This window comes from Hyla sarda, chromosome 1 (assembly GCF_029499605.1).
Source record: "Hyla sarda isolate aHylSar1 chromosome 1, aHylSar1.hap1, whole genome shotgun sequence".
NCBI lineage: Eukaryota > Metazoa > Chordata > Amphibia > Anura > Hylidae > Hyla > Hyla sarda.
Window position 1 is genome coordinate 580,889,734 of NC_079189.1, and position 12,007 is coordinate 580,901,740.

General features: G+C 46.0%; 1 protein-coding gene across 2 annotated transcripts in view; it reads left to right on the forward strand.

Annotated features, from left to right (window-relative positions):
* MBD2 (methyl-CpG binding domain protein 2) overlaps positions 1 to 12,007 on the forward strand; it is a 62,004-nt gene that overhangs the window by 17,009 nt on the left and 32,988 nt on the right. The window contains exons 2-3 of one of the 2 annotated variants that reach the window (XM_056545033.1): positions 8,510 to 8,669; positions 10,569 to 10,622. In XM_056545033.1, the coding sequence (XP_056401008.1) occupies positions 8,510 to 8,669; positions 10,569 to 10,622 (214 nt within the window). The remainder of the gene's footprint in view (positions 1 to 8,509; positions 8,670 to 10,568; positions 10,623 to 12,007) is intronic. The other variant, XM_056545039.1, reaches the window with a different exon arrangement.

Here is a 12,007-nt window from a genome sequence, read left to right on the forward strand (position 1 = left end):
ACAGGGGATAAAATGCCTATACTAATACGCACTATTTTTGAGCATAAAAGTCGCAGAAAAATAAGGAGGCCGTTTTGTGGTAAATTATTTATTTATTTTGTCGAAAAAATTCCACCAAACAAAAGTTGTGTCTCTTTGTAGCCTTTTAGGTGCATAAAAAAAAAAAAACTTTATCACACATTTTGGACATTTAAGAGACTAAAACAAAAACAAAAGTTCATAAATGATAAAAAGAAAAAAAAAAAAAAAAAAAAAATATTTGAAGCTCGTATTTTTGGAGCCTCCAAGTACTCTGGGCGTATTTTACTATTGCAAACGTGCCAAAATTAGTTCCAAAATCTTATTCCACATGTGTTAAGGACACTTTTTAGACAATTTTCCATCATGTCTGGAAGGGGTGTAGCTTCATTGATAGGAATGTGGCTTAAAAGGGGTACTCCGCTGCTCAGCGTTTGGAACAAACTGTTCCGAACGCTGGAGCCGGGAGCTCATGATGTCCTAGCCCCACCTCCTCATGACGTCACACCCCGCCCCCTCAATGCAAGTCTATGGGAGGGGGCGTGACGCCCCCTCCCATAGACTTGCATTGAGGGGACGAGGCTATGATGTCACAAGCTCTCGGCTCCAGCGTTTGGAAAGGTTTGCTCCAAACGCTGAGCCGCGGAGTACACCTTTTAAAGGAGAACACCAGCCAAAATGTATGTAGGGGATAGGGGGATAAGTAGCTGATTGCAGGGGGGGGGGGGGGGGGGGTCCGACCACTGATGTTTTAAGGGAAGGATTTGATTCCAGTCCTGGTCAGATTTGGAGAAGCTTAGGAGTTCAATTTTGGGGAGTATTTGCCCTGGGGCTAGAAGAAGCTCCGGTAGAACCATAGAGGGGTCTGTGCTTGTGTCCACATCTCGCAATCTAAAGCTACCTCTACCACCGTCATTTGTGAACGTGTGTTGTGTGCTGATTGGTCTTAAAGGGGTACTCCGCTGCTCAGCATTTGGAACAAACTGAGCCAGCGCCGGGAGCTTGTGATATCATAGCCCTGCCCCATAGACTTGCATTGCGGGGGCCGGGGGGCGGGACATTATGAGGGGGCAGGGCTATGACGTTGCAAGCTCCAGGCACCAACTCCAGCGTTCGGAACAGTTTGTTCCAAACACTTAGCAGCGGAAGTACCGCTTTAAGGACCCGAGGATACTTCCCTGACCATCGGTGCATTGATCATAGCAGCAGATGTCTGTCAAAGTGAATTGCCGAAATGCCTTAAAATTATTTCGACAGACGCATGGGAACATTTGGATGGTGCCGGCAGAGGACATCGAGAACACATCTGCTCCTGTTCTGAGCGCAAATAAGTATACGCAACGACAAACCTAAAGAATTCAACTAAGGAGGTCACCGAAGTGTTCAGAAGGTTTTTTTTTTTTTTTAATTAAAGAAATTTTTGAACTTTATTAATATTACAATTGGAATTAACTTAGATCAGAACAGTTTTGTAAAGAATTCATAGAATCTTTTCACACAATATGGTGAGGGTGGCTGTAGCAGCTGTCAAGCACCCTCAGGATATGGCTTACGATATTCCTACAGTCTTGACGCCTTATGGTCGTGTTACATCATACCCACCAAGCCTGGAGTTTATCTTGGCTAGATCTTTGGGCATATCATCCTAACATCGGCATGTAAATCTAGGACAGGGTTCTCCAACCTGTGACTCTCCAGCTGCTGCAGAACTACAATTTCTAACATATCCTGACTGGTCTGCAAATGCAGAATTAAAGGGGTATTCCAGGAAAAAACTTTTTTTTTTTTATATATCAACTGGCTCGAGAAAGTTAAACAGATTAGTAAATTATGCAGAAACAAAGAGATAGTATGCACTCACCGCTGGTAAGCTGCTACGGGCTCCGAGTCCGGGATCACCACGGCATGTATAGAGACGATAAGGGGCGCTCAGAAAATCTGAGCGCCCCTTATCGTCTCTATACATGCCGTGGTGATCCCGGACTCGGAGCCCGTAGCAGCTTACCAGCGGTGAGTGCATACTATCTCTTTGTTTCTGCATATATTGATACTTTACCTAGTGTGTGCACCCCGCAGGTGCTGAGTACATATTGAAGGGAGTCCGGACGCTCCTAACATTTACCTTGCGGTATCGTATGTTTGCCTTTTCCACTTATTTGGTTTGCTACCTGGTGTGCTCTCTCCTTCTTGGAGTTTCTATGGAGATTTGTAAATTACTTCTATTTAAAAATCTTAATCCTTTCAGTACTTATGAGCTTCTGAAGTTAAGGTTGTTCTTTTCTGTCTAAGTGCTCTCTGATGACACGTGTCTCGGGAATCGCCCAGTTTAGAAGCAAATCCCCATAGCAAACCTCTTCTAAACTGGGAGGTTCCCGAGACTCGTGTCATCAGAGAGCACTTAGACAGAAGGGAACAACCTTAACTTCAGAAGCTCATAAGTACTGAAAGGATTAAGATTTTTTTAATAGAAGTAATTTACAAATCTGTTTAACTTTCTGGAGACAGTTGATATGTAAAAGAAAAGTTTTTTCCTGGATAACCCCTTTAATTTCAGTGAGACATGGTCTGTTCAAAACTGTTCAAATCGGGCATCGTTGCAGTTTTTTTGTGGTGTTTTCCATGTTTTTTTTTTTTTTGGGGGGGGGGGGGGGGGGGGTTTCAGCAATGACCAGAACAGTTTGTTCCAAACGCTGAGCAGCGGAGTACCCCTTTAAGCACTGGTTGCAAAGTTTCCCAATTTTTATACTCCTGAAATTTTTTTCCAGGCCTACCATAAAGGGATTCCCTTTAAAGAATACATATCATTTCAGGTGACTTTTCAGTATACCGTATTTTTTCGCAAATATAGGACGCTCCGGCATATAAGACGCACCCAATTTTAAAGGAGGAAAATCTAGAATACAATGTAAAGTATAGGACAGTGGTCTTCAACCAGCGGACCTCCAGATGTTGCAAAACTACAACTTCCAGCATGCCCGGACAGCCGTTGGCTATCCGGGCATGCCAGGAATTGTAGTTTTGCAACATCTGGAGGTCCGCAGGTTGAAGACCACTGTATAGGAGGTAATACTCGCGTGTCTCCACCGCTCCGGACCCGTCACTGCTCTCTGCTGCCCGGTATCCTCGCTCTCCGTTGCCGCCATCACGTTGCTACGCACGCACTCCTATTGGATGATGGGACGGCGTGATGACGAGGAAGGAGAGCGCCGGCCATGTAGGGAATCCCAGCATGGAGCAGACACCGAGGAGGCAGGTAAGGTCCCTCTTAGTGTCACTTTCGCTTCAGACGCGGCGGTCAGCTTTGATCGCCGCATTTGAAGGGTTAATACAGGGCATCACCGCGATCGGTTGATATCCTGTATTAGCCGCGGGTCCCGGCCGTTGATGGCCGCAGGGGACCGCCGCGATAGGACAAGATTTTATTGTGTATTCGCCATATAAGACACACCAACTTTCCCCCCCAGTTTTGGGGAAGAAAAAGTGCGTCTTATACGGCGAAAAATACAGTAAGTTGCCCTATTTCTGCCCATTATATAATATGCATATGGTATTTTTAAGAAGATTTCTGCTCTGCAGGCTTCATATATAATTTACAGTTCTCCCAGAGCTGGTGGGCGGAGCTCCCCCCTCCATAGATTTGTATGACTTGTCTTGCAGACACAGCGGAGTGGATTTTCAGAGTGTAATATAGTTTCAGAGGACAACAGAGTTTGTTATACTGTATTTGCTTGTACTACTGATCTATGCAAAGTTTTTTTATGTGACGGTGACAAAAGGGTTATCCCAATATTGAAAGTTATACCCTCTCCACTAGATGGGTGGAAGGGAGTGGGAACCGCTAGGTCAATGACTGTGAGCACAGAGTTCAATTGTACCCCCACGTGAAACTGCAGTATGCGTCTATGGGACTTTCAGCTCACTTCATCATTTGACGTTCTTTAAAAGTCCTGTAGAGAATGAATGGAGCAGTGGCCAGGGCCTGTGTACTGCTGCTGTATACACAAGAGACAAATGACCGTTCTCATGATTGTGATGGTCCCAGTGGTTGGATCCTGTGGATAGAGCAAAGCTTAAAAAATTTGAATCTAGGAGCCAGCAAAACCTTTTATTTTTTATTAAAGATCTACTCCGGTCTAACCCTAGTGCTCTCTGCTGCCACCTCTGTCCATGTCAGGAACTGTCCAGAGCAGGAGCAAATCCCCATAGCAAACTTTTTCTGCTCTGGACAGTTCCTGACACGGACAGAGGTGTCAGCAGAGAGCACTGTGGTCAGACTGGCATGAACTACACAACTTCCTGTGGAGCATACAGCAGCTAATAAGTACTGGAAGGATTAAGATTTTGAAATAAAAGTAATTTACAAATCTGTTTAACTTTATGCCACTAATTTGACTTCCATCGGAGTACCCCTTCAAAGAAGCACTCTGTGTGTGTGTGTCCCCCGATCACCATCACTAGTCCTACAGCATCTACATCGGTTATCCATGCACAGCTGTATCCATGCATTTTATTACTGTAACTGAGTCATGTGTTCATCAGACCATTAGAAATACAGTGTTAAAGGGGTTTAACCCATTGAAACATAAATGAGCTGCATCCATTCAAAGGACCTGTGGTTTTCAACCAGGGTTTAAAGGGGTATCCCACCCCTAGACATGTTGTTCCCTATCCAAAGGATAGGGGATAACGTCTGATAGCGGGGGGGGGGGGGGGGTCCGGCCGCTGGGACCTCCCGCGATCTCTGTGCCGCCGCTGCGGCGTTACGGAAGCCTAGGGCTAGTACGCAGTTGTCACGCCTTCTCCCATAGATATGAATGGAGGGGGTGGGGCGGCTGTGATCTCCAGTCACTTGGCATGGAGCAGAGTTAACTTTGTATACCGGGTGACTGGGGAGCCGCGGTGGAGATCACGGGGGTCCCCAGCGGCCGGACCCCCGCGATCAGACATGTTATCCCCTATCCGTTGGATAAGGGATAACAACATGTCCAGCGGTGGAGTACCCCTTTAAGGTGTCCTAGTTCATTGCTCATGTCTATATGTATAAGGAGCCTTTCGCACTACTGTTTGTGCCCGGTAGGGGACGTCCATTAGGAAGATAGTGGGAGAAAAATTTGTGCATGCGACGTCTTTTTCTCCCGCTATCTTAGGCCGCAATAACGGGAGTTATAACAGATGTTAGAGGAATGTGAATGGGATCCTCTTCGGACGTTATGACTCCCTTTAGGCTCCGTTACAATAACGGACGTTAAGGGCGGCCAAAGTGGGGGAAAAAAGCGCTTAATGTCCATTTGTAACGGAGCCACTTTCATAGTGTGTAGCCTAATGATAAAGTTCTTTTTTCATCTCTGCTACAGACAGCCATCTCTTTTGTATGTCTCCCACTTAGATGTATGTTTCTGGGTCACTGTATACAGTCCTGGACCCATTTGGAGCAAGCCGTTTCTTTCGATCTATTGTCAGGCCATGTATTAGATTCTGAGAAATGAATGACTCTATTCATTATATGGAAATGACATAAAGCTGCGGTGACATCATCACAGGACGGTGACTCCGAGCCTCCCAGTAATTACGGCTTTGTATAGGATGAGAAAGGCTATGGCCGCTGATCTGTGCATCCGAGATGGAAATAATGAGGCTCCGTATATGATCATACATGGTGGCGAGCCCTATTTTGTCATCTTTGCCCTGCCTATAGTACACGGAAAATCCATGCTTTCAGTTTACCAAAATACTCTGCTTGCTTCAGTGAATAGAAACGTTCATTGTTAAAAGCACTAAAGAACTGTGATATGCTGTAGTGAGCCACCTCTCCTCGTACCTCACCCGACTACACAATACATTTTTGTATGTCTCAGGTCATTGGCTAACAAGCTGTATGTGGCCAATCCCTCCTGCATAGGACTCTGGTTTTTCATCCATCAGTGAGGCTGTTGATATGTATCATTTTATAGAGCAAGGGGAGCTGAGCAGGTTGATATATATTGTAGAGCAGAAGGAGACAAACTGATATATATCATGTTATAGAGCAGGAGGAGCTGAACAGATTGATATGTATCATGTTATAGACCAGGAGGAGCTGAGCAGATTGATATGTATCATGTTATAGAGCAGGAGGAGCTGAGCAGATTGATATGTATCATGTTATAGAGCAGGAGGAGCTGAGCAGATTGATATATATCATGTTATAGAGCAGGAGGAGCTGAGCAAATTGATATGTATCATGTTATAGAGCAGGAGGAGCTGAGCAGATTGATATGTATCATGTTATAGAGCAGGAGGAGCTGAGCAGATTGAGATATATATAGTTTAAAGAAGTCAAGTGGGTGGTCCTACTCAGCTCCCTCTATATCAGGGGTCTCAAACTTCCGGCCATTTGCGGCCCTGGTGCCGGGCAGGTGATCTCTTCGGGCAAGCAGCTCTAAATGCCAGAAGGCTTCACACTCGTCGGCACACACTGCTACTGTACCTATATCTCCCAGCTTCAGCCCAAAACGAGCCTTCTTTTCGGGGATGCATGCATTAGGTGACGTCATCGCATCCGCAGCGCAGGACACCGGAATACTGATGTCCTGCGTGGCGCATGTGATGACGTCACCTAACGCACGTATGAAAGAAGGCTCGTTTTGGCCTGCGGCAGGGAGATGTGAGTACTGTAGCCTGTGAAACTTAAAGGGGTTCTCCACCATAAGGTGATTTTAGTACGTACCTGCCAGACAGTAATGGACATGCTTAGGAAGGATCTTGTCTTGGGGCTAAATGGCTATGTTGTGAGATTACCATAACACTGTGGCTAGCTTTTTGTGAACTGCTATTTTCTGTTTCACTTTTCTTTTTTTGATTTTAAATCCCACAATTCAATTTTCCTCACTCCCACACATTAGATGAAACCCACTAATTGTAACAGGACTGGCCTAAAAAACGAACATAAACTATTATGTGTATAGGCAGAGAGGGGTTGACGGGATGGGGGGGGGGGGGGGGGTTTGCTGATTCCAGGGGAATGTGAAATTTCAGTGCCTGATCCTTTTTGTTCTCAGGGAAGAGAAGCTACCATCAGAAGTGTCTGACAGCAGCTTTGTCAGCAATTTAAAGGGGTACTCCACTCCCCTTTGTGAGGACATACCCGGCCCCTCATTGTAAGTCTATGGGAGGGGGCGTGACGGCCCCCACACCCCCTCCCATAGACTTGCACTGAAGGGGCGGGGTGTGACGTCAGGAGGGGAAGAGTATGACGTCACAAGGGGGCGTGGCGACCCCAAAGTCTGCACCAGTGTTCGGAACTAAATGTTCCGAACTCGGGGGACGGGAGTACCCCTTTAATGTAGGGCAGTATCATTGACCAATAGGTCATGGACCTGAAAGGCAAAATCAGACCCATAAAAAAGAGGCCCATTTCGATATTTGCTATGTACACCACTGTGCCACCCCTTTCCAAACAGCTAGCCAAAACATAAAGGAAACCATGGTTGGCGAGACCTCTGCCCGGCCAGGCTGCTTGTTTTTAGGAGGTTGCAAAAGCCCCAACAGAGGAAGCAGTGAGAAAATGTCTGTGTTCTGGTTTTATCATTCATTTCAAGGTTTAGTGTCCCTTTTAATAAAGCAACTCTGTAAATTAAAGGGGTTATCCAGGAATAGAATAACAGAGCTAATTTCTTTCAAAAACTGCTTCACTTCTGTCTCCAGGTTGGGTGATGGTTCTGCAGCTCAGGTCCATGGAAGTAAATGTTTTTCTTTTCCTGGATAACACCTTTAAAGGGGTACTCCTTCCCTAGACATCTTATCCCCTATCCAAAGGATAGGGGATAAGAGGTCTCATCGTGGGGGTCCCTCAGCTGGGACCCCCGCGATCTCTGTGCAGCACCCAGCGTTCGTTCTCTGGGTGCTGGCAGCGGGGATCGTGACGTCACGGCCATGCCCCTCGTGACGTCACCCCATGCCCCCTCAATGCAAGTCTCTGAGACTTGCATTGAGGGGACGTGGCAGGACATCACGTGGGGCTTGGCCGTGACGTCACGATCCCCACCACCCACTCCAAGCGTTTGGAACAAAATATTCCGAACGCTGGGGCAACGGAGTACCCCTTTAAAGTCTATTTCTTAAGTAAATACCCTTCTTATATTTTAAGTGGTTTTTTTTATTTTAAAGGGGTACTCCGCTGCTCAGTGTTTGGGAGCTTGTGACTTCATAGCCCGCCCCCTCAATGCAAGTCTATGGGAGGGGGTGTGACAGCCGTCACGCCCCCTCCCATAGACTTGCATTGAGGGGTGGGGAGTGACATCATGAGGGGGCGGGGTTATGACGTCACGAGCTCCCGGCTCCAGGGTTTGAATCAGTTTGTTTCTGAATGCTCAGCAGCGGAGTACCCCTTTAAGGACAGAGTCTTAAAACCCTTCATCGTATATCTGAAAACTTACTATAGAGTTATAGGACTTTTTCCTGAAGGTACAATCCCCCAGGTGTCCCCCATACTTATATATTTTATTCTTTCTAGTCCGAGCGGTAAGAAGTTCAGAAGCAAGCCTCAGTTGGCCAGGTACCTGGGGAATTCTGTTGACCTCAGCAGTTTTGACTTCAGAACGGGAAAGATGATGCCCAGTAAATTACAGAAGAACAAACAAAGACTAAGAAATGACACGCTGAACCAGACGAAGGTTTGTTAGAAGCTCCAATCGTATGTTCTTGTACTTAGTCATATGTGCAGAATGGATAAAGACCCCCAATGGCTCCACATTGTCATGAAGGCAGGAAGCACAATCGGGGGCACTGGGAATATTATTTATATAGGATAAAGGTTTCCTGGGTATTAAAGCATTAGGTCTGGAGGGAATTTCCTCTACTGAATCTATTATAGTCCGATAAATACTTTAACGGGAATCTGTCAGTACTCGGGCATGAACCCGTCAAAACAGTCAAAGCCAGGCCAGCGGCATCAATTCCTTAGTCTGGCACGCCTCACCGTTTCTTTCCCCCTCTGAATACCAATCGGGGTCTGGCCTCCTGCGCGAGTGCTGCATCAAAATCTTGCGCCTGTGCGGCCCTTTGCATAAACAGCGCAGTAGCCCTAATTGGTAATCAGGAAGACAGAGGGAGGGAGAAAGGAAGCGAGGAGGCGTGCCAGGCTGCGGCAGAGGCGTGCCAGGCCTCAGTACTGATGGGGCTGGCCAACACATTCTGACTCCTAATTCAGACTGGTTTATAAAACACGGAAAGGTAAGATCAGCTACGTAACACGTAACACTGTCTGCAATTCGGTTCATGTCCGCATGCTGACACATTCCCTTTCAAAGAGGTTGTCCGGGAATGAAAATCTTTTCAGTTTAGGTCCGGATACTCTCAAAATAAAAGATTGTTACTTATCTGCCCTGATTCCCCACTTCTGCAGTCCAGCTGCCTCTTATGAACGTTTTTTTTGTTTCTTCTTAAATCTTAGGCTTTTTTCTTTTACAACATTCATCCTACCTCTATACAATCTCTCTATCTAGAGGCCCCCAAATGGTAATAATGTCCCCCCCCTCCCCCTTGGTGCTCCACAAAGTAACAGTTTTAATGTGAACAGGTCCCAACATTGCATTAATGAATTTACAGGCTGCTAAATGTTCATCTTGGGGTGCACCCATGCCTTGTCTTCCTATGGCTGCCCCCTCTGTGATCATTGGAACTACTACTACTACTGCTGCCTGTCTGTCCGCTCCTCGCCTCTCCTTTCTGCCTGTTCCTCCTCTGTTCTATCCGCTGCTGCATCTTCCCCCTTCTCCCAGATCAATTTACTCCAGGCTGTAAAATAGAGCATTAAAGGGGTTCTCCGCCCCTAGACATCTTATCCCCTATCCAAAGGATAGGGGATAAGATGTCTGATCTTGGGGGGTCCGGCCACTGGGACCCCCTGTGATCTCCTTCACGGCATCCCAGCCATCCGGTGCACAGAGTGAACACCGCTTCATGACGGACGACCACAGCCATCATGCCCTCTCCATTCATGTCTATGTCCAGGTGGTGGGACCTCCGCGATCTCTGTGCAGCACCCGGCGTTCATTTAGAACTCTGGGTGCGGGGGTCGTGACGTCATAGCCACACCCCCTAGTGACATCACGCCACGCCCCCCTCAATGCAAGTCTATAGGAGGGAGCATGGCGGCCGTCACGAAGGGTGTGGCCGTGACATCACGACCCCCCATTTCCTGCTCCAAGCGTTCGGAACAAAATGTTCCAAGCGCTGGAACAGCGGAGTACTCCTTTAATACCTAACCTCCATCTGTTTCAGTGTATGTCTCTTCCTTGTTTTATACATAGATACCATGTATTACATTTCTTGCACATGTGTGAAGGTTTGGAATTTCTTCCTGTGTCCAACGCCGTTCAGATTGTGTAAAATGGCCAAATAAAAAAAAAAGACAGTTTTTTTTTTTTTTATTTTATTTTTTTTAAGTTGTATTTTGGGTGCAAAACCATATTGGGACTCAAAATACACCTATTGTAATTATTAATTAATTTCATTTAAGTTAGAGGGAAATTGCTGCACAGTTTACATGAGTTTTTATTTTTTTTCTACAGAGGCTGTCCGGGCCCTATGGGAGTTGTAGTTTAGCAGCAGCTGGAGAGTCACAGGTTTGGGAACACTGGTTTATACTATGGAGTAGGGCTGTATGATATGTCGCAATTGCATCACGATTTATTTATTAGAATTGCGATATGTCAGTATGGCCCCAGTATGCGATTACCTTCAGCGGTGGCCCAGCACCATATCATGCACGCAGGGTCTGGGGCTGAGCCACTACCGAAATTTTAATAATAAGTCAGTGATTTTCCAAGCAGGGTGCCTCCAGCTCTTGCAAAACTACAACTCCCAGCATGCCCGGACAGCCGAAGGCTGTCCGGGCATGCTGGGAGTTGTAGTTTTGTAACATTTGGGGGCACCCTGCTTGGAAAAACACATATTTAGTCTCTCCTTAGCTCTTTTTTTCCCCACATTGGTTTACTGTGGCTGGGAAGTGAGGGGTTAACGGCCGAGCAGGAGGAAATCTTGCATGCTGGGAGTTGTAGTTTTGTAACATTTGGGGGCACCCTGCTTGGAAAAACACTGACTTAGTCTCTCATTAGGTCTTCTTTTTTATCCCACATTGGTTTACTGTGGCCGGGCAGTGAGGGGTTAACGGCCGGGCAGGAGGAAATCTTGCATGCTGGGAGTTGTAGTTTTGCAACAGCTGCAGGCACCTCTGCACTGTCCTAAGAGATGTGACATTTTGGGGATTGACATGAAATGGCGGGATGTAAAATGGGGGTGGGGACAAGAAACGAGGGAGAAGTGAAAGGGGGGTTGTGGACATGAAATTGGGGGATAGACATGAAACGAGGGGGGAATGTGCAATTGGGAGATAGAAATGAAGTAGGTGAAATTGGACATGAAATTAGGGGATTTAAATGGGTACTCCGGTGGAATTATTATTTTTTTAAATCAACTGTTTCCAGATTTGTAAGTTACTTCTATTAAAAAGATCTTTACCCTTCCAGTACTTTTTAGCAGCTGTATGCTACAGAGGAAAATTATTTTCTTTTTGAATTTCTTTTTTGTCTTGTCCACAGTGACACCTGATGCCCGTATCGGGAACTGTCCGGAGCAGGAGAAAATCTCCATAGCAAACCTATGCTACTCTGGACAGTTCCTGACACGGACAGAGGTGTCAGCAGAGAGCACTGTGGTCAAGACAAAAAAAAGAAATTCAAAAAGAAAAGAATTTCCTCTGTAGCATACAGCTGCTAAAAAGTACTCGAAGGGTAAAGATTTTTTTTATAGAAGTAATTTACAAATCTGTTTAACTTTCTGGGCCCAGTTAATTAAAAAAAAAAAAAATGTTTTCCACCAGATCACCCCTTTAACCATTTGTTTACCATATCGCAATCGCATATCGAAATCTCAATATTAACCTCTATAATCGCAATGGCACATTTTCCCCAAACCATGCAGCCATATTATGGAGTCAGCTATGTGTGTG